General features: G+C 36.2%; 1 protein-coding gene across 21 annotated transcripts in view; it reads right to left on the reverse strand.

Annotated features, from left to right (window-relative positions):
- Positions 1-759: 759 nt before the first annotated feature.
- The window catches only part of CAPRIN2 (caprin family member 2), a 42,378-nt gene continuing 19,412 nt past the window's right edge, over positions 760-23,725 (reverse strand). For 4 of the 21 annotated variants that reach the window (XM_043440056.1, XM_043440067.1, XM_043440065.1 and 1 more), the window contains exons 7-19: positions 22,653-22,820; positions 21,709-21,752; positions 20,148-20,825; positions 17,424-17,546; positions 16,171-16,252; positions 13,856-13,911; positions 11,507-11,611; positions 10,076-10,222; positions 7,416-7,584; positions 5,897-6,079; positions 5,058-5,158; positions 2,819-2,882; positions 760-1,681 (exon numbers count right to left, since the gene is read on the reverse strand). In XM_043440056.1, the coding sequence (XP_043295991.1) occupies positions 1,113-1,681; positions 2,819-2,882; positions 5,058-5,158; positions 5,897-6,079; positions 7,416-7,584; positions 10,076-10,222; positions 11,507-11,611; positions 13,856-13,911; positions 16,171-16,252; positions 17,424-17,546; positions 20,148-20,825; positions 21,709-21,752; positions 22,653-22,820 (2,489 nt within the window). In that variant the 3' untranslated portion in view covers positions 760-1,112. Of the gene's footprint in view, positions 1,758-2,818; positions 2,883-5,057; positions 5,159-5,896; positions 6,080-7,415; positions 7,585-10,075; positions 10,223-11,506; positions 11,612-13,855; positions 13,912-16,170; positions 16,253-17,423; positions 17,547-20,147; positions 20,826-21,708; positions 21,753-22,652; positions 22,821-23,725 lie in introns of all 21 variants that reach the window. The other 17 variants (XM_043440068.1, XM_043440057.1, XM_043440077.1 and 14 more) reach the window with 17 other exon arrangements.

Raw genomic sequence — 23,725 nt, forward strand, 5'->3', positions numbered from 1 at the left:
GTATGTCCAGATGAACACTAAACTCTGGCTATACTGCATGCAAAACAGTACATATACACCCAGAACCCAAAAGTTTTCAGAATGAGAAAAACACAATCACAGCATCTAACGTTTATTAAATGCTTAAGTGTCAGTTACTGTGTTAAGTCTTTTAGATACATTCAAACTAGATGCATTAAACTTTTAGTTGAACTTCACAACTGCCCTATGAGGCTGATCTATCATGCCCATTTTACGTCTTGGGAAATGGTCTTTTAAAAAATCTTAAGACCTATAACTTGCCCAAGATCAGTTACTAAGTGGCAAAATCAGCACTCTAACCCAGCACTGCCTGACCACAGACCTATGTGTGCTTTTTGATGACTAAATATTTTACCTACTCAAATTAAGACTCCACTAAAAAGCATAAGCCTTATTGACAGTGGATCAGTAGTATTATCTATGTATCTCCTACTCTATTTTGTATTCATATGGTAGGAACTTGAAGATAGCTAAATAAAGGATAACACACTCTACTACAAAGTAGCTTCAAGGAGAATATGTGGTTTGGGCAGTGGAAAACAGATGAAATATTTTGATGAATGATATGTATAGTAACAGAAAAGTAACTCAAAGGAGCTCTCATATATAAAAGGCTTATTTTAAAATAAACAGTATGAACCCATGAAGACTCCCATCTGTGAGATATCAGTGATGAACACTAAAAACTAAACATCTTACCTCTTAACTAAATGTTTAATCAAATAAGAACACTGAAGATGCAGGTAACTTTTTTATTGAGGCACAACAAGGCATTATAATTTGCCTGAACGTGAGGCAGTTAGTTTAGTAAGCTGAACATTAATACAGTTAAGGATTAAGTGCAAACAATATACATTCACAGCTTGACTAGCGAGGCTACATCACAATTTATAAAGTGCCAGATTAGTGCTAATTGTCATTCAGCTTGAAATTTTTCACCATGAGGAGGAAAAAAAAAGTAAGGACCTCCTCCTCCTTCTAGGAATGAAAACATTTTCCTTAACCAATCAGTCACAAGGGCAAGAACTACTTTTGCTTATTCCCACTAATTAGAACACCATATCCTTTCATTGTCGATTCTGTACTGACTTTCAATCTTGGTAAAGCAGATAGCCTGAAAATGTAGAATATTTCCAGCTACTTCCATAAATTGCTCCTCTGTGCAAACGTAACCATATCTGGTCTCCCTGGAAGAGCTGAAGAATTGCGTGATTGCTAGCAGTTTCATGGTCTGGAGCACCATCATTGGCATAGGCAGATACCAAGACCTCTTCATTCTTCATGAGGTTGACATACAGTGGCACATTTACTGCCAGCTTTAGCATATGAAAAATGAAAACATAAGTGCCATTCACCGGGCAATTAAATCTACCAAGCTGAAGATCAAAAGTTTCTCCCAAGTTGTTCAGAAGAAGATCAAACACAATAGGTTGGTCTAAAGTCCCAGGGGCAAGATTAGAGGTTCTGGCTGCTGAGAAGGCAACGCGCATCTGCTGAGGCAAGGGGTACACATGTACCGGCAGTATGGTGGCTGCTGGGTTTGTCACTGGCACATCCACAGGGGTCATGCTACGGGAGTCTCCTTGTCCAGAGTCACCACTGTTAAAGGTTTCGTTGTCTCTTTCTGGGCTGCTCACCTGAGAAGAATCACTCCACCCTGCTGTTTTATTAGCAACAGTGAGTTTCTCATAATGAAGCAGTTAGCTTTGAACACAATATTTAACATTAGTCGGCTACTGAAACAGATAAAAATGCATTTTATAGTAAGTTTTTTTAAAAAGCAATAAAGTAGAGCTACAGTATACTTTTCTAGATTTCTCTGACAATAGGTTTTTATACTACTATTCTAAAGCCAGAAAGGACCTAGATGATTTTGTCCAGTAGCTTCATTTTTTAATTTTAAGAAAATGAGGCCCCCAAAGGTTGGATAACTTAACACTAGCTACAACTGGCAAAGTGTAAAACCCAGATGTGAATGAACACTCTATTCTTTATCTTTCGCCCATATTTCTGAGTTATCAATTCCTCAGTGATAAATCTCCAAGTATCTAACAGAGAAGGACTCAAGAAAACTGAGATTACATAAAAGAAGCAACTTTTAGAACTAGACATTCAAACATTTTGTTATGGTACTAAGTTCCATAATAAATGTTTATTCTTTATTTCTAAGTTAATGTGATATCATAAAGTTTTAATGTTTCAGTATTGTACAAAAACACTGCTCAGATAGAAGGCAAAGATAATGTGAATAGTGGCTACTTTCTTAAAAGAAAAAGATTCCCTTTTCTTGTGACAAAGTTAATCTTCATTTTTTATTTTCTCAGTTACACTGAATCTTTTAATTGTACTTTCACATTTTAGAAGTATTTAAAGTATCCTGCTTTTGTTCAAGTCATGATGTCTTAATTGTTGTTTATTCCTATCTATCAGTGTACTAAGGGGCATTAGAGTATCTAGGAGTGCCCATTATTCCACAACCACCATCCTGAAACATCACCCAAAACTATTCCAAGTTGGTATAGTGAATATGCGCCTAAGGTTAAATTATGCTCTGGTATCAAACAAATTTAAAACATATACAACACCCACATACACTTAAAAGTGACAAATGATCTCCACAGTCTTTCTAGTAGTCCAATATATCTCCCTTGGGTCTTCCGTACTACATTTAAGCAAACCAAAAACCTCAAAAGATAAATGTTGAAAACAACATACTTTGGGAACAACTTGGCAGAGGATAAAGAAAGATTTAGAGGTATGTTTTGGGCAAATAAATTCCTCAGTTAATTATCCTTACCTCTCGAATTTGCCCGAGGACCACCAGATGTCCCTCCTCGCTTGTAACACTGCTGGAAATTATCCTAAAATGAACACATAATATTTACCTCAGCACAAAAAATGCAAAATAGTTATTACTAGCAAATAAATCTGTAAGACTAAGTGCTCTGAGCCTTTGATCTGGACTTCTCCAACAACAACCAAAGGGGCTCAGATTACACCAAGAAAAACAAAACAAGGGTCACAGTAACATGTATCTTCATCTGTTAATTAACTTGACAGGTTAGATATGTTAATACTTGCAAAAACAAGAAAGCATTTAGATAACACTACATAAAAGACACAATTCTAGGTTATGAGGGAAATTCAGAAATATGGCCTTGTCCTCTGTGCCTCATCTCAATACAAAAGGACATAATAAAGCAAAAATACAGACTAATTCAGTCTCTCTATTTATAAACCAAAGTGTGATGACAACTGTTAACTGTGTTAAGGGTTTTGTTTTGACAGGGAAATTGGTAAGAATTATAACATATGAACATATTATTTCCTGGAATCCTTACAAAAAAATGTCCGAAAAACATTTCAAACTGACTCCCAAGTATGGTAAAAGCCCCCGTACAATTCATGAAAAGAATAATGGTGTCATTAGATTAATTATTAACATGTAATAAAAAGTTTCAATAGGACAAGAAAATACACAATAAAAATAATAATTAATATTTCTACCCCAAACTCCTCATCCTCTTCCCAAGAACACTACTATCACCAATATCTTATGTTTCCTCAATAAGAAACTGAAAACAGCACCAAAAAATACTAGAATACTGGTACTGAGAACAAATGTGCTATTACTGAAGTTTGTTTTAGTCAACATATTCTCTTCACACACAGTATTGACAATCAAGTAATAATAGTATCTGAATCCTTGATATATGCCTGGCATTTTCATACAAAGCACTTATGTCTTATCACTTCATTTAATCCTCAGACTCTCTCAGAGTAATCCTCAACACTTCAGATATAAGTAACTCAAACTGATGAGTCTCCATCTAAAAGATAAGGAACTATGGAGAAGGCAATGGCAACCCACTCCAGTACTCTTGCCTGGAAAATCCCATGGATGGAGAAGCCTGGTAGGCTACAGTCCATGGGGTCGCCAAGAGTCGGACATGACTGAGTGACTTAAAAAAAAAAAAAAGAAAGATAAGGAACTAGAGCTCAAAAAGTTTATATAACATGTCAAAGGTCACACAACAAGAGGAGTGATAAGATCAAGGGTCAAACCCAAGTCATTCAGGTGACATGGTGTGTTCTCCAAAGTGTGTTCTTTAATACTGCCTCTGTACATCTATCTTACCTCATGTAACTGTAAGCGCTTCAAGTACAGATCCTTTGTATATTAACAACAGAACTCAGTAAAATACCACATATGTAATTGAAGGCTTGTAAAGCTTCAAAACTTAAAATGCTAATGTAGTATAAATTCATATCCAGATATGATCAGAGACAGGCAGTTTCCAAGGACTGTTAAAGTGAAAGTCTAACATCTTCCTATCAATCTTCTACCACATACAGTAAAGAATATCTAAACTATTCAAAAAAAGAATTAACCAAAAAATTAAACTTTTAATAAAAAGGACTTTCCTATACTAGATATCTAGAAAAGTTAAACTGAAGGCAATATAGTAATGGGCTATGGGCCATGGAGTTAAGAAACTTGCATATAATTTCTACCATTTATTTGCTGAGTGACCTTATACAAGTTACTTGTTTCTGAACTCCAGTTTCCCTTATAGAGTGGTGAAGTAAATGAGTGAATGCAAACTTAATCAAGTCCTTAACACCTCCTGGGCTTCCCGGGTGGCTCACAGGGTAAGGTAAACAATCTGCCTGCAATGGAGAAGGCCCAGGTTCAATCCCTGAGTCGGGAAGATCCCCTGGAGGAGGAAATGGTTATCCCCTCTTGGGTAGTGGAGATCTTGCCTGGAGAATCCCATGGAAGGAGGAGCATGGCAGGCTACAGTCCATAGGGTCGCAGAGTCAGACATGACTGAGCAACTAACACACTGAAGACCTCCTGAGTTCCATGTAACAGGCAGTTGTCAGTATCCTACTTGGGTTATTAGAAAAGCTCCCAACTCAACTCTCCATAGTAATAAAAGTGCCATTACAAAACTACTCTGCTATAAGTTAATCACTAGCTTCATATCAACTGTACTTCACATCAGTTGTTCAATTATAACAATTATTCTTACCCTTTGGGAATAAGGTGTTCCAGGGTACTCTCTAGCTTGAAACTGTAGCTGGCTATAATTTCCATTGGAAATTGAAGGAGGTCCTCTATAAGTATCAAAACCTAGTAAATAAACAACTTACATTAAAATTATGGGCAAAATAACACTAATCTTTTAAATAGTCTCTTCTATACCACTTAAAAAGTTAAACTGATCTTATAAAGCCATCACTAGATTTATGCCTTCTTTAAGCAAACTCTTTAATATTATTTCCACAATAAAACACACATTTATAAAGATATCACAGACTTCAAATAAGCCGACTGTAGAATTTTACTATTGCTGGGATACAGATGGGGTTGGGAAAGGATGGTGGTTAAAGCCTTGGTCTAGCATACTTTTGCTAATATCATGCACTGACTGGAATACCTGGAACCATATTTAACTTAAAAGAGTATCACTATTATACTCTCAAAGTTATCATCTGTGGTATACTCTGACAAAAAAAACTAGGAAATGGGTATTGTCTTAACTATAACATGTTTTGAGCCAGCCAGGTCAATTAACAAAAGAAAGAAATTATTCAAATATGAAAACCAAAATTAATTCCTGGAAAAAAAACAAAATGTTCAACCTTTTACTTCAGTAAGTCACAGGATCAATCTGTTTTTCATACAAAAAGTTCCTCTGTTATAGACAAAAGATATATTAGAAATACTGTATTTTGCAGAAATAGGGAATTCTCTACTACATTATAAACAGAAACAACAAAAAGGAACAAGGTAAAGTAAAAACAGCTTGAGTCAAGTAAATACATAGACAAAATAATTCAGTATAATTAAATTTTATTCAGAGCATACCTTTATAACCACCAGGGGACCGATACGAATTGGTTAGTAATCTCCCACCACGAGTACATCCTCTAACAGATCCCCGGCTATTGACAAATGGTTGAGAGGGTCTGGGAAATACATTCGTCTGTGCTGGGTAAAAGGCAAGGCTACCATTGCTTACTTGAATAGTTCCATCAGGAAAACTTGCTGCTTAAGGAAACAGTTTTAGAGTCCAAGAGTTAAACGTAATAAAAATTTAATGTTCTTTATACTTAGAAGTCAGTGAAGAGCAAACCTTTAATACAACCCTTTTTTAAAAAAATAGGTGCCATAGATATGCATGTGTATATATAGAGAGATGTTTAAGTAATAAAACATTATTCAGCCTTAGAAAATTCTGACACACTCTACAATATAACACGGATAACTCTTGAAGACATTATGGTAAATGGAACAGGTCAGTTACAAAAGAACAGATACTGTATGATTCCATTTATATAAGATAAGTATTTAGAGCAGATTCACAGAGTAGAATGCTGGCTGCCAGGGGTTGGAAGCAAAGGGAAATGGGAAGTTAGTGCCAAACAGAGAAGATGAAAAATTTCTAGAGATGAATGGTGGTGCTGGCCACACAACAACTTGGATTAAGTTTAATGCCATAAAACCTATATACTTCAAAATGTTTTAAATGAATTTTGCTATGTATATTTTTACAAGAAAAAAAAACCAGGCTAAATATTTCACCTCATGGAGAAAAAGAAAGTGAACTTTTATTAATACTTTAATTGAAAAGGCATATGACAAACAATATCCTTTACGTACATTGCCCGTCATGTTCTCACAGCACAGGTGAGAACAGGAGGTCATCTGTGGCTAGGTCCAGGGATTTATATTCACCACCTCTTGCAATTAACCAAGTGCTCAGAACGCTCAATTCGTTTGCTCAGGCTTAAGTTTTAGGAAACCCAACAAGGGTCTGAAATACCAACATTAAAAATCTACAAATACTTCTTATGATTGGGAAATGACTACAAAGTCGCCTGCTCTTTCATGTACCTATTATAATAGCATGAAAGACCAAAAGGGCCTCCCATCTCTAAGCAAAGATGGAATAAGCATAGTAAGTTAAATATATATCTTCACATTAATCATCGCTCTATTTCAAGAGAAGAAAAGAGAAATGGTGAGATAGCCATGTGTCTGTGCTAACACAGAGTTAACAATGATTTCAAAACCTTCATAACAGCAGCTGCATAGTGCCTTATGTACCTCTACCACTGCTGATGGTAATCAAAGCAATCAGATTTAAAAATTGAAGCCTACTCCAAGGTTAAATCAGCCATCTAAGTTCTACCTCTACAAAAGTTAAAAGTAACAGGTGAGCTTAACTAAAGAGAGGAAAAGGCATTAAGCATTTCTCAGCACTTGAACAGGAGAAAAGATAATGCTTACTAGTCGGGAAAGAACTGCTCAAATGTCACTACAGACTTGCTTTCCATTTAATTAGCTCTCATCTAAGTCTTCAAAATATACACAAAGATCTTACCAGTCTCTTGAGAAAGGACAGTCTGTTCTACGTGTATAGCTGGCAGTTGGCACTGGGGTGGTGTTTGTGTACTTGCTGTAGTAAAACTTTGATTGTAGCCAGGTGAATAAGGGGATTCTTTTACTTCTTGTTCTTTCCGTGGAGGCAGAGGTGCATTAACATTAAATACCTTAAAGACAGAGTACACTGAGTCATTTGCAAAGTTTCATAGAAAATAATGAAGGATGACATTCGGCAAAACTCTGCAACATTCAAAAACTTCTGTCTGATGGGCGAAGGACTTGAACAGACATTTCTTCAAAGACAATAAATGGCCAATAAGCACATGAAAAGACGCCCAACATCATTAGCCATTAGATAAAAAAATAAATCAAAACCACAATGAGATACCACTTCACACCCGTTAGGACAACTATTACTTAAACACAAACAAAACAAAAAACAGAAAATCTAAATATAACTGAGGGTGGGGTAAAATTACAATCCTCATGCAATGCTGACTGGAACGTAAAGTGGTACAGCTGACTGTAGAAAACAGTATGGTGGTTCTTCAAAAAGCTAAATGTAGAATTAACATATGATCCAGCAATTCCACTTCCAGGCATACACCCAAAGAACTGAAAGCAGAGATTCAAAGAGATATGTGTACACCTATGTGCATAGTATTATTCACAAGAGCTAAGGGTGGAAACAAACAAGTGTCCATCAGCAGATGAATGGTAAACACAATGTGATATATGCGTACGATGGAATGTTATTTCACCGTAAAAAAGAATGAAATTCTGATCCATGCTACAACAGGGATGGATGAACCTTAAAAATACTATGCTAACTGAAATAAGCCAGGTACAAAAAGGACAAATATCATGAGTCCACTTATATGAGGTACCTAAGAATAGGCAAACTCATAGAGACAAAGTAGAATAGAAGTTACCAGGGGCTAAGGAGAAGGGGATAATGAAAAAGTTCTGGAAAAAGACAGTGCTGATGGCTGTACAACACTGTGGATGTATTTAATGCCACTGAATTATACATTTTTAAATGGTTAAAACAGTAAACTTTATGCACACTTTACCACAAAAAAAAAAAAAAAAAAAGAAATCCTACTTGATTTCTGACAGAAGTTAAATCAAGTACAAAAACTAACTCTCCTGATATTACATTATCATAATGCTGCTTATTGAGAATGACAACTTCATAGGGGAAGAGGGTACTTTTTAGAAACTGAGGATGAATCAAAAAACCTGCCATTTACTGAATTTCTACCACGTGGCAGGACAGTGATTTGACCAGACTCTGGTCACTGAGTATAATAAAGCACTTTTGTTACTCTCGAGCCCCTTATCCTGCTCCATTTTTCCTCAAAACATATAGCATATGATATAATATATATATGAGTATTTTTCTCTCTAGCCCTCCCACCTCCATAATAAAGTATAAGCTTCTTAAGCACAAAGACCCATCTATTCTCCATTGTTACAACCCAAGCATTGTTGAACAGTGCCTGGCCTTGTAACTACCTGTTTGTTGAATAAATGAGTAAATGAACAAATAACTAATTTGTACTGAATAGGAACCAAACAGGTAGAGAAGACAGACCGGTGTGAGCAAAAGAGGTATTTGTGATAAGAATGTACAGGGCAAGTCCAGGGGACTAGTCTGGCAATTTATACCAGGCTTCAAAAGTTACTGAGTGTCAGGTAAAGGACATTCCATTTCATTTAATAATGGAACACTATTCGCTTTTAATTAGGAATAAGGAAAACTTAGTAAAACCAATGTAGCTTGGTTTTTTGGGTTTTTTAACTAAAAAACAATACTGTGTAGGATGGATTGACAGGCATAGAGGGAAAGCAAGGACACTGAGCTCTTTCTAGGTGGCCAAGCAAGGAGTAATAAGATTGGTGGATTCATGTGTCTGAATTCAGCAGCCCATCTCCCTGCGTTGTGTCTGCTTCCCACTGCCACGTCACTGGCCCCATCTCACCACCGTCACTCAAAAGGATGTGGAGTGGGACGTTAAGCACCATCAGGAAGAGTACTTATTGGCTAAGACTGCATTCTTCTAAAGAAAAGTTTTATATTTATTCTAGGTTTAGAGAATAAATATACAAACTTAGTTATAATATAAGCTTAAAAAGTTTTAAGCTACAACTTGTAGACAAATATGTAATTCAAAATACCATACAAATCTTGAATAATTCTCCAAAACCCAGCATGAGATACATGAAGATGAAATCAAATGAAAGTTTCAACAGTAATAGAACACACAAGTATATGTCCTATATTTCAGGGTATTGATGACATGGAATACCAGAACTGTGATATTAGTAATTGTTAGTATTATTAAGCTATTTATAGAAAATTATGTTTCTCACTTACATTTCATTTCTTTAATATGGGTCTCCTCAGCTTTGCCTATCACTAATTTTCAGAAGGGTAAATGTCCTGACAAAATATCCATTCAAAATTATTGAGGCTTTGGATTTAACACTCCTCCCTCCACAAACAATATTTCCACTGAACAAATGCAAATTCTATCAGTCCAAATAAGAGTAATAGAAAAGGCAAATTTTTTCACATAGTACCCAATATTAAAGAAACAGTAGCTTTTTAAATGGAATAATCAACTGCAATCATCATTCATGTTTTATACTCACTGTCTGCATGGCTTGAAAGGGTGCTGTGTTTATGGTTACTGAACTACTACTTGCTGGAGGTGACTGGAAGCCCTGTTCAGAGCCCTTTGACATGGGAGGATTTGGAGAAGCTAGTGAAGACGGTTGCTTGCTTGGGGAAACTGCTGCCTAGGGAGGAGAAATGCAGTATCAGCCAATCACCTGTCATACAACAAGCAGTTAACTTACACTAAACCCCAGGATGGCATAAGTCAGCAAGTCCTATAGGATGACATTTGGACACAGGAATGCAAAAGAACAGCTTCTGCTTACAATTTCAAATCTCAATTGCTGAGCATGCACACTAGTATTTGCTTTGCACAGCTTGCTGACTAAGTGAGAATCTTACTACTAATCAGTCTAAGAGACGAGGGGTTGAACTTTTTATGAGGACCTAGTCCCTTTCAAACTCTGTAATGATATTTTCTAGTTCAGAATCTAATATTATTCCAAACTTATACAGAAGAATTGGGCTTAAGAAAAACCCTGGGTGAGCTGCTTAGTCAGTGTTAACTTTCTTCTATTTCAAAGTCTTACTAGTGGATTCCTTAGTCAGCTGCCTTTAAAAAAAAAAACCAAACCTGAGCTAATGTAAATAACTCTTAACTAAAGGAATTAGCAACTCCTTGATACAACAGATTATAAAGCCAAATACTTAAAAGGTAGGAAAAAAACAATCCCAATGAGGGAATGAAGCAGACAGGTGTGACTCATTAGGAGGCAAACACTTAATTTAAATTTAGACCAAATCAATATCATAAAAACTATTTTCTTATATAATGAATACATATTCTTATATAATAGTTAACAAGAAATAATAATAAAACCTGAGTTGCTAAACTAATAAAAAAAATCTACCTACCATGCTATATCTATCTCAAGGATTTGCTCAAACACAGTAAAGACTATCAAAAGTACAAACATAATACTGTCAAAATGCTTTGACAAAATTAGCCGAAAAGAGGATGGAACTCATTCTGATTGAGTCAGTGCTAATATTAACACTATAAAGTTACTGAGTCTTCAGTTATATGTATCAAAGATTTTTCTCCTAAGGAGTCCTTCAATATAAATATAATTAGAAACTTGAACTAATAGCTAATCCTACCCCTACCTAGAAATTTTCATCTTTCTGATATTAGCATTTTGGATATAATTTATTGTATCTGAAAAGGCAATACACTTGCCTTTTCAGTCTATTTAATACACTATTAAGTCTATTTATATGGTAAAGTCACAATAAAGTTAAAGTTACCTGTGTAAGTTCCAGGACTACAACATCAATAGAAAGCAAGCATTAGTAAAGTATAAATGTTCAGTCATTAAGTTGATCATGCCTGTAATTCACACGTTAAGCTGGTTCTGCTATTCTTTAAGTCAGAAATGAAATTAAGACAATTGGTCTCTTATTACCTCAGGAGTCTCTGAGGTCATAAACTCTGTTTCAGATCCGGAAGAAGCCTGATCAGTAGTAACCAAGCAAGCATTTGAGCTACAAGTAACTGGAGAAGAAGCAGCCTAGACACAGGAAGATATAAAACATTGTAAAAGGCACAATTTGTTCACTTTATACTTCACAGGCCCTGGCCTTCCTAACACATCACTCTCACTGAACACTCAGCAGTGCCAACTGCTATGCTTAACACTTCAACACATATTAATATATTTACTCCTAACAATAACCCTGTGCAATAGGTACAACTATTCCCATTTTATTCATAGTCAGGCAGAACCAAAGAAAGTTAAATAATTTACCCAAGATCACTTTAAAATTAAGGGGTAGAGCTGAGATTCAAACCCAAGCAGCCAGCTACACTGCCTTTCCAGGCCTAGTCACCAAAGCTACACATCTAATCCCATCCTCATTTATCAAGATTCTTGGCCCTGGAAATCCGGGGCCAGATTTTCCATCAGGCACTCTACAGCAAGCTCCCTGGGCAATGAGCCCAGGGTACATTAACGCTCCAAGCGTGGGTCTGCCAGAATCATGACAACCATCTTTCCCTCTAAGTGCTCTCAGTGTCTTAAAGGAGTAGGAAGAAGTATAAATAAAAAGGATAAGCTCTACATAAATCACAATGGCACCAAAATCCTAACAAAAATTAAAGCTAATATGTATAAAATGAAAATTGGGAGAAGGCACTTAGGAACTAAGTCTGATAACTGTAACCAATAAAAAAAAACTATGAAAGCAGATAAGAAAGAATTCTATGGTATAACAGGTATTGGAATATAACAGAAATCCATAAAATTCTAGCAATCACAAGGTCCAAAGTGTCAGTAAATCCACTCCTTTTATCTAAATGCTTCAGTTCAGCTCTCAGAAGCCCAAGTAATAAATGGGTTACCCAATGCTAACAGAGCAGTTATGTTTCAGTCATCTTCTCCAAGAGTTCATCATGATATGCTGCTTCTTGGGAAGGAGATGGGGACCAGGTTTAAAAAGTCTCATGGAAAAGGTCTTATGAAAAAAATTTTTTAATCCTTTAGAGCATTTTATATATTTAAACAGGTATAATTTAGATCTGACCAAACTATTATAAAACAGAAGTGTTTTTAAACCTAGGCCTTGCTTCTGGCCTCCTCTTTAAAACAATGAGACAACCACCCAAGATAAATGCTATTGGCTGTTGTGGGAACACAACTAAGTCAACTGCCAAAAAATTCACAGATACCAAGCTAAGACAATTTGGCGCACCTGATAGTTAAGCTTTAAGAGACTTTGAATTTTAGTTAAGAGGTTAAAAAAGATAAGCATTCTTTACATTAGTATTTATTGAGAAGTTAAGGCAGTTTTTGCTTCCAAGTTACTGCTCTTTAAGTAGACCAGTTAGAGTTTGTTTTAAGTATTTCTGAGTAAGCATGATGATGGAGGCCAGTGGTTCCAAAAAATCAACGTGCAGATTCACCGAAGGAGCAGACTAAAAACATAGATGAGTAGACAGCACCCCTGAACATGCCAACCTCACAGGTCTGAGGTGGTCATTAACAATACAGTCCTCTCTCAGCATCCACAGGGACTGGGTCCAGGACTCGCTGCGCTACCAAAATTCGGAGATGCTCACACCCTACAGTTGACCCTCCATACCTGTGGTCCCGCACCTTCAGATTAAACCAACCCCGGATATGTAGTACTGTATGGATTTAGTGGGAGAAAAAACACATATAAGAGGACCTGAGCAGGTCAAACCCATATTGTTCAAGGGTCAACTGTATGTATTTTTATTAAAGTGACCAAATGATTCTGATGCAGCCACTGCAGAGGCATGCTTCTGAGAACAATTAGCCTAGACTACTGGTTTATCAAAAAAAAAATTTTAACTTGTTGACTGAAAGCCTCATACAAAATCTAATAGCTAGAACAGATAATGTGGAATTCTTTAGCTAAAGCAGGGAGTGGGGTGAGGGACTAACCATGAATTAAGAAAAATTCGTTTCTTTCTTTAGACTCTTTACACTATGCCAATATACTAAGTGACTTCGGTAGCTTAAACAGCAAAGTAAGATTCCCAAAGTACCTCTGAATTCTTCAGGCTTGCTCTTTCCTTACTAAAATGTCCTTCTTTGTTGTAACAGATGACTTGCCCATGTTCATTAGGGAATTTTTTGAGGACCAGTTTTACTTGATCTAAAAAACTAGATATCCTTAAAATATTTTCAATAATTTAGTTAGGAATATTAGAATCAGTGAGTCTGACTATTCATACCAAAGCAAGAGTTTCCCCTGAAAGAGTAAATGAAAGATGAATCTGGAGCAGTTACCTGTAATGGCTCTTGAAGAAAATCACTTTGATTGGATAGATTCTGTTCTGTAGATGCTGTGGAGAGTGAAATCAACAGTAAACTACTGAGGGAAGAGAAAAGTTTATGCATACCAACTGGATGGAGACTAAAGTTCATATTTTATAAAACCAAGCAGTATCTAGAAGAACTGGGTCTCAAGTCCTCTCTATTAGAACTTTAAAAAATTAGAGGATTATAGAGAGAAAGGATCCTAGTTCCATCTGTGATATTTAAAATGTTTTATGGTTAAATGGACAAAAGCAGCATTTCAAGGCTTCCAAAAGAAAAGAACTGTGACTTTTTAAAAACCAGCAACTGTAATCTGAAAGATAAAATCTGAGCTATCATGAGTAGTAATTAGCTGATACACTTTTTGTTACAAGTTTCAAAGTAAGTCCTTGCGGGGAGTCATCTGTCTCTTCATTTTTTTTTTTTCTCTTTGATCATGTAAATTAAATATATTTTTCAATTACATAGTTTCAGTTTGGTTTATTCCTGTTAATGTCTATCACTTGTATTAATTACTCTCTCTTCCTTCTCCTTACCCGACCCAGGAATTACTGCACCAATCTTCTCGTTGGTGTATACTGCTTACTACGGCTGAACTATGGCTTTGATTATGTCATTCCACCCCTAAGATAAACTAATGCAGAACAAAAAGCCTGAACTCTGAAGTGTCAGACCAGATTCAGATTAACCAGTGTTAGTGCAGTGTTAATCAGTTCAGTCAGTTCAGTTCAGTCACTCAGTTGTGTCTAACTCTTTGCAACCCCATGGACTGCAGCACGCCAGGCCTCTCTGTTCATCACCAACTCCCGGAGTTTACTCAAACTCATATCCATTGAGTCGGTGATGCCATCCAACCATCTCATCCTCTGTCCTCCCTTCTCCTCCCACCTTCAATCTTTCCCAGCAAAAGGGTCTTTTCCAATGAGTTAGTTTTTCACATCAGGTGGCCAAAGTATTGGAGTTTCAGCTTCAGCATCAGTCCTTCCAATGAACACTCAGGACTGATCTCCTTAAGGATGGACTGGTTGGATCTCCTTGCAGTCCAAGGGACTCTCAAGAGTCTTCTCCAACACCACAGTTCAAAAGCATCAATTCTTCAGTGCTCAGCTTTCTTTATAGTCCAACTCTCACATCCATACATGACTACTGGAAAAACCATAGCCTTGACTAGATGGACCTTTGTGGGCAAAGTAATGTCTCTGCTTTTTAATATGCTGTCTCGCTTGGTCACAACTTTCCTTCCAAGGAATAAGCGTCTTTTAATTTCATGACTGCAACCACCATCTGCAATTTTGGAGCCCAAAAAAACAAAGTCTGTCACTGTTTCCATTGTTTCCCCATCTAATTGCCAAGAAGTGATGGAACCAAATGCCATGGTCTTAGTTTCATGAATGTTGAGCTTTAAGCCAACTTTTTCACTCTCCTCTTTCACTTTTATCAAGAAGCTCTTTAGTTCTTCTTCGCTTTCTGCCATAAGGGTGGTGTCATCTGCATATGTGAGGTTACTGATATTTCTCCAGGCAATCTTGATTCCATCTTGTGCTTCCTCCAGCCCAGCGTTTCTCATGATGTACTCTGCATAGAAGTACATAAGCAGGGTGACAATATACAGCCTTGACATACTCCTTTCCCCATATGGAACCAGTCTGTTGTTCCATGTCCAATTCTAACTGTTGCTTCCTGAACTGCATATAGATTTCTCAAGAGGCAGCTCAGGTGGTCTGGTATTCCCATCTCTAAGAATTTTCCACAGTTTGTGGTGATCCACACAGTCAAAGGCTTTGGCATTAAAAAAAAAAAAAAGGCTTTGGCATAGTCAATAAAGCAGAAATAGATGTTTTTCTGGAACTCTCTTGCTTTTTCAATGATCCAACGGATGTTTGCAATTGGATCTCTGGTTCCTCTGCCTTTTCTAAGACCAGCTTGAACACCTGAAAGTTCACAGTTCACATACTGTTGAAGCCTGTCTTGGAGAATTTTGAGCATTACTTTACTAGTGTGTGAGATGAGTGCAATTATGCAGTAGTTTGAGCATTCTTTGGCATTGCCTTTCTTTGGGATTGGAATGAAAACTGACCTTTTCCAGGCCTGTGTTAATCAGTGTTAAGCAGTGTTAATCAGTGCACTAAATACCACTGATATAATTTCACTCACAGGATGAAAGCCTCAACACTAGATGTACAGAGTTGAAAGGAGTGAAGCAAGTCAAGAGTAAAATTATTTATAAAAGAAACAATTGGAACAAACAACTGTAGGTATAACAAGTCTTAAGAATGAGGACATACCTACTGGGCTACCTGGAGTAGCTGAAGGCGGCTGTGACGATGGAATTGCACTTGAAGGTTTGTCAAAATCCAGAATAGATTCCTAAAGATAAGATTTTAAATAATGAGTGGAAACAAAGATCACCATTTGTTGGTAAACCTATTACCATTAAATTATTTATGATCTTGTCATAAACCCCTGCTTATTAGCTATAGGAATTTATCTAATAACTATCTTAAGATGTTAATAACTTGTCTTTTAGGAGAAGAAATTAAAAGTAAATCTAAAGTAACTGTCAAACCTTAAGACTATCAAGTATTAAAACTCTAAGAGTAATTCTAAGGCCAAGTTAGGAAAACTCCTCACTTGAAGGTTTAAACATAAATATTAATCCTAGCATAGACTGAGCCCTCATTTTTATTATAACCAATGAGAAGTTCTAATTATTTTATCTCAACCACTAAACTAACTCATGCTCTTAGATACTTTCATGACAAGAAGCCATTCTCTTCTCCCATGTGCCTATCTTGGTTATCCTGGAAATATTTCCAATGTACTTAACTTACACACTTGTAGTGATATTTTAGGTCCTTTATTTATCATCAAATAATCTGAAGAAGTAAGCAGTTCTCTCACTTGATAAAAAAGTAGAAGGTTGGGAGTTTGTCAGATTATATAACTGGTAATTGGTAGAAGTGGATTTAAATGCAGGTCTAACTCCAAAGCAAGATCTTTTCACTATTAACACACAAAAATCTCTATTGCCTACTTCCTAGCTCAATAACATCACAATATTTTGAAATTCTGCATGTGTTTGTATAACACAATTTGACATTTAACTATTGACTTAACTCAAGTTTACAATCTTATAAAATGAAATATAAACTCTTTGAGGGCAATCAATGTCATGATTATTTACACACAATGGCATCTACCAAATACCAAGCACAGTACAGGTTCTCAGTCTGAGCAGAAACTACTGATGAGCTACAGCAGCAATACCGTTTGAGCACTTAAAGCTTCTTACATGTTTAATTCATTACTCACAACAAACAGGAACAGGAACTATTATCCTCATTTATTTTGCAAAAAAGAAACTGAGGCAGAAAGTTAAGTAACTTGCCTAAACTCAGAGCGAGCAAGTGGCAGAGCCGAGATTTATCTCATTCTGAACACCAGAATCTATGCTCTTAGCAACTTCATTTAATGCTTCAGACCAGAAGCTAGTAGCCCCATAACTAGCATTTAAGATTCACTTAATCATGACTCATACTTGCATAAAGTTACAAGTTCCTTGAATCTGGGTCATCAGATCCTGCAGTTTTTCTTTCCTCAATACTGGATCCTTTGGAAGGGTAGAGGAAGAACCTACAGGCTGATGCATTGGCTTAGGCACCTACAAGATAAACCCATAATGTGTAAGAGTGAAGTTCAAATTCAACAGCTTGATTCAGGAAACTTAGCTTATCACTGCATCTTAATGTAATCAAAATACATAGCAGTGTTCATTTATAGGTTTATCTCAGGTAAAGAATTTCCACATAAATGCCTCTTCTAAGTAATTTAAACAAACTTTAAATGTTTCCCCCTTCAGTACAACTTTAATGGGAACTGTTGCTAAACATCATCTTTTTAAAAGGAAGGCCGATAACAGCAGAACTTCCTTGATAAAAAGTTCTTTCATTGTGGACATCGGTTACCTTACGTCCGCCATATGATGCCACTGCCTACAATATAAAACACCTCAATGACCTTTTTCCAAGGAAAAAAGTTACTATCACATTAAATATATATCCCATTTTTAATATATATCTGATTTCAGAAACATTAAGGTATAAAAATGTATACACATATATCCTAGAGTTTAGGAAATACATTGTTATATTTTGTTATAAAGTAAGTATACTTTGGTGGGCCAACTGATGTTTAGAATGTGGTCCCCCTCCAGCTAAATTTCTTAAGATTGCTGAAACAGACCTCATGTTTATGGTGATTTCTTACAGGTATCAGCAAACTGATCCCTACCAGCTCCTCCTCTCCACCTTCTAATTCACTAAGAAATCGCACAGCTAAGCTACGTCAACAGTGTTATAAAATAATAGTTAATAGACCCTAAGGAAATATATGAAAGGCTCTTTTAGGAGAAAAGTATGAACTTCGGTGATTTATTTCATGTATCTAGTCTTTTGGCTTTGAACTCTTGTTTGCCCTTGACTGTACTTAGCCATATTAAAGACAGTGGAGATTGCAATGTAGATAGAGGCAAATATGTGTTTATGCAGACACACATCCTCGCAGTCACTGAGAGACCCTATAACTTCAATATATGATGTCTGTGCCATAAGGTACAATAAATGAGTTCTGACCTTTACAATTAAACATTCTTGATTTTAAATACTATTCAAAAAACAGCAGGGTATCAATATTTAATATGGTCAAGGCTCAGCACTGTTATACCTACTGGAATTTTTAACTGTGTTTTTTGAGCAACTTTATTGAAATATTAAATTTAGTTTATAAATATAAATTTCCCAAAATATTGATAGCTATCATGTAAAAATTACTGTCATATGATATCTGGTTAATGAAATAAGGCTATCAATCTTCTGCAAGGTCAGGATGAAGCTAAAATTACATCACCACTTAAAGAGGAAGAAAGGAAAATAAAAGGAGACAAATAACTCTAAAATTCTCTTCCCAAAAAGTAGAATTGAGGCAGGCATAATTTATAAAATGCAATGATCTGAATTCCCTAAAAAAAATGTTTTCTGCCCCCTCACTTTTTAGTTGAAGTATAGTTGATTTATGATATACAATATCATGTTAGTTTCAGGTGTACATCACAGTGATTCAGTTTTATATATATGTATGTGTGTGCACTCTTTTTCAGAATCTTTTCCTTTATAGGTTATTAAAAACTATTGAGTACAGTTCCCTGTGCAACATAGAAAAATATTCTTCAAACTGTTAAAGGACCAAAGATACATGGTCCTCAATATATCTGGGTTCAATCCCCGGGTTAGGAAGATCCCCTGGAGAAGGAAATTGCAATCCACTCCAGCATTCTTGCCTTGGGAAACTCCATGGACAGAGGAGCCTAGCGGACTAGTCCATGGGGTCGCAAGGAGTTGGACACGACTGAGCAACTAACACTTTCACTTCTGGCTAAAATGGAATGGAAGCTCAGGAACACTACGAGATGGACAGGGAGAACACTGGTGAGTTCACACTTCTTAGCAAACAAGGTGATAACAAGTCTTCAACAAGTTTGCATTGAAATAGTGGTAAATAATTTTTAATAAAAGACAAGACTAGCACTTTATCTAAGGATTATTCACTATAAGCCTTATATTACTAGCATGGGTTATTTATTATTAACAGAATGAGGCCTCATATTTGAACCAAATCTCATACTCCAAAACCTAATTATAGAATGGTAAACACCTATACTTTTCATCTGCAGAAAATTCTTATTTTGAAACAGAAACAGACAACTAATCCAGCTCCCTCCCCAACCACTACTTCTTCAGAAACAGGACATCAAAGATTCCTGTTTCTTCTCCTGTCCATTTGTTCCTTATTCAAAGAGGACAGACTATAAGTCAGTGAAAGAGAAGGAAGAGAATACAGAAAAATGTAACTTGCATCAGAAAAATGTCTCCCACCTTTTGATATGCATTTACATATCTCACTTCACATTATAGTCTTCTCTGAACTATCATTATTTTGATGTCATATATGTCATTAAAACTTGAGCATTAAACCAATATTTTCTAATTATAGAAATTTCACTTCAGGTTAGGCACAAAAGACAGACTAAGTCTGCTTCCAATTTTCTAGGAAAAACACACTATGCATTAAAGGGTTAAGTGAAATACTTTATATATTAACATGGGTTTTACTGATTTTTTTCTAAAGAGAAATTTTAAATTATCATTATCACAAATCTCTATTTATGCCTACAATGACAGGAACAGGCTGAAACGAATCAACTCACATCTTTGGGTTCTGTATTAAACTTCCTGGGAAGGAGCTGGTCATTTGGTATGAGGCTTGCTGCAGCTACTCCCCAGGACTTTGGAGAAATCTGTGATTGTGGTGTTAAAGGGTGTTTCTGACTCTCAACATTGTTTTCCCAGGATTTTGGAGTCTCTGGATGTCTTGAATCCTGTTCTTCACACGTGGGAGAGGTCCATGACTTGGTGATGTTCTGGTCACTCTGTACAGATGGTGTCCAAGACTTTGGCGTTTGCTTCTTTGGCTCCTGTTCTTTCTGTGGCTGAACTGGCCAAGGCTTCAGTGTTTCCTGCTTCTTCTGTTCCTCTTGAACGTATCCTGCTTTGGATTTGGAAGCTTCCTGCTTCCACTGGCCAGGAGTCGGTTTGGTTTTGGAGACGTCCTGCTTCTTCTGCTCTTCCTGCAGAGTGGACCTGAGTTTTGGAATCTCTTGTTTCCTCTGTTCTAAGGAAACCGCAGGCTTTGATACCTCCTGGTGCTTCACAGAAGACTCCCAGGACTTGAAGGTTTCCTGTTTCTTCTCCTGCCCATCTGGTTCAGTAAGCATATCCCAACACTTGGGGAGATTTGGTTTTCTAGCATAATCTGCTTCCCAAGACTGCTCTTCATCTTGTTTACTTGAATAATCTACTTCTGTCATGTAGCGTCTGTTAAGAAACTAAAGCAGAGGGAAAACGTGCTCAAGTCAGTCTGTAGAACTTGGGGGCAGTACTAAACTCCTATGTCCACTGGTCTGAACCACTGTGCTAACAGGAAATTTCTGTCCTTAACCTACTTGAAGAGAGTCTCCTCCTTTTTGGTCCATTCCTTTCCCCTCAATTAACAGAAAGACAAACTTCAAAAGCAGTGATCGACATTTGACTCACCTGAGACTGGCAAGCAGAGCACATCACGGTGCCACATTTGCTTGACTCAGGCTCTTTTACCAAGGTTATTCTGCCTCTGCCACCTTCGGACCACCTGACTCCCTTAAATGTTAAGGCAGAGGATAGTTCAACTATACAAAGTTATTCTCTTTATACTGAAGCCTTATGTTCCCTGAACTACCAGCCTTTTCTTTATTCCCACTATGTATCAATCATATTGTGATTCTGCTTCTTCCATTATTTTCAGCCTCCGTGAATTAAAATGTCACTTCAGAAAGAGAACAAATACCCTCTTCTGTTACCAATATGAGTAAATTCTGGCAAAAGCAAAATCCTACTCATCTTTAAATTCCAGTACAGGAGCCAAAAACAGCAACAGCTAACACTTGTAACTTGTATGCCAGGCCAAAGTGTAAGTAACTTAGAATTTAAGTGAAATCCTTCAAACCTCACAATAACTATATATGGTAGGTATTATCATTATCCCCATTTTATGCAGGAGAATAACAGACACAACTGAGCTAGGTATCTCGCCCAAAGTCACTAAGCTAATAAGCTGCAAGGCCAGGATTCAAGCTTATGCAGTCTAGATCCAGAGCCTCAGTTTCTAACCACAACACTACCCACAAGTCTCAAAACCCAAAGTTGACTGAAAATTGCCTTTTAGTACCTTACCTCTTGTGGTTGTATCTCTGGTTGTGCCAGTTCCATAAGGGACTCTGAGAAAATAAAAGAAATATTAAATAAATACCAGGTAAACCCTAAGTTTTCAGACTGATTACACTATAATTCATTTAATAAACAAATTTCAGAAGAGTTAATAGAAAAAGGATGGAACAATTAAGTATATTTATGGAAGAAGTTAATTCTCACTACTGGGTATTGGTCAAAAGCACGTGGGCTGAAGCTAGTTGGAGCTACTCGCTCTCCTTACGCAAGACAGTTTTCTGAATTCAAGCTGCAGTTACAAACTGATTTCTGACTGAAAATAGGACTACCTCCCTTACCCACAAACACCAGCTCTGGTATCATGGGGTATAAATGAGAAACACTCCAATCTTGCTAGTGGCTACCAGAAAGCTGCTTGGACTACCTTCTTAGAAGTAATATTTCTTTCCAGCCTCAACAATCATTAGTAAGCGTGTTACTTACTTCAAGTATCTCTTCTCCAAGAAAAGTAGAATTTTGAAAAACATACTTCTTTAACTGATTTTGGCATTTTTTTCCTTTGATCAGTATGTTAACCTTAGATTATTTATATTCTTGGCCTACAGTATTGATCTCTACTATAACCTACATTTAAACAGCTTTAAATGGAATGAATGATCCTAATAGTTTAATGAAAAGATTCATTCAAATTCCATAAATGCCTCATTTTAACAGTATACTCTCTTGTAGCAAAGTGTAACCTAAAGTTTCTATTGAGATTCACTCTGCCAATCATGGTAGTAAAGCCTAGAGATGTTTCCTAAACCTAGGCTTATCCTGGGACTAGTAAAGATTTCTATGTATGTAGAAAATAAAATTAAAACAAAGCAATCATTTTACGATGATTTGACTCATTTGGTTAAGTGTTAAAAATGCAACCACTATAAAGAATCTCAGAGATCACAACAAACCTGACTCTTTAACAGATTCAGTCTTCAATAATTGTTTTTTCTTCTCCGATTTTATTAGCATTTCTTCCTCCAATGATACCTCTTTTTCCTTAGCATTTTTTGGAACTGGGATACTTTCAAAATAGCCTGAGTTCAGCAATTTAGAGAGTAGATCTTTCATGTGTTTGTCTAACAAAAAGTGATTAAGAGTTAGTTATCACAAAAGCTGAATAGTTCATGGAAGATTATTTGAAATAGAAATATTAATGTAATTTTATCCTAGATATATGTCATTATAACATTCTACATTGGGGATACTTAAAGAACTGGTCATACTACAAAAAGGAAATATGCAGTCCATCATTACCTCTTACTGAATGAATATAAATTTTAAAAGTCAGAATCCCAAAGTTTTAACAAGTCACTTAAGTTTCTCTGGACCTCCATTTCCACCATTTGGAAAATGACTAAAAATCAGAGATTCCAATTGAAGACTCTAGTATGTCAAAAAAGCACATATGTATTCCCTGAGCTGGGAGAAAATAGAATTTTCCCATCCACCCCCAAGACATCACAATAAGCAATTACTCTACCTTCTCCAAGTAACTACGGCTTTGGAGAAGTAAAACAACAGAGTTCCTCAAACATAATCTTCAGTAAAACCTATCTTGGACAATCTCTAAACAATGTTCAAAGTACAAAATTCCATGATTAAGATTTTACTCTTGAATTATGCTGTATTTCACTCCTATCACATCACCCTTTGATAATCAAGAAAAACCTTAAAATGACATTAAAAATCATAAACAGATCTAAAGTCTATTTCACTTTTGATAGCCACTAAAAACATAATTCCCAAATAAAGCAGAGTTCTCAAACTTGATTTGGGTCTACTATTCCTTTCAGAGGAATACTATGACACAGATTACCTTTCTTTTAAAATCAACTTTGAGGTAAAATTTACAAGAAACAAAATTCACATTTTAAGTGTACAGTTTTAGCAAGTGTGTAATAGTCATGTTACTTCCACCATAACCACAATAGACTATTTTAATCAACTCAAAAATTTCCCTTACTCCCCTTTTATAAACAAT

This window comes from Cervus canadensis, chromosome 21, assembly GCF_019320065.1.
Source record: "Cervus canadensis isolate Bull #8, Minnesota chromosome 21, ASM1932006v1, whole genome shotgun sequence".
In the NCBI taxonomy this organism is placed as follows: Eukaryota; Metazoa; Chordata; class Mammalia; order Artiodactyla; family Cervidae; genus Cervus; species Cervus canadensis.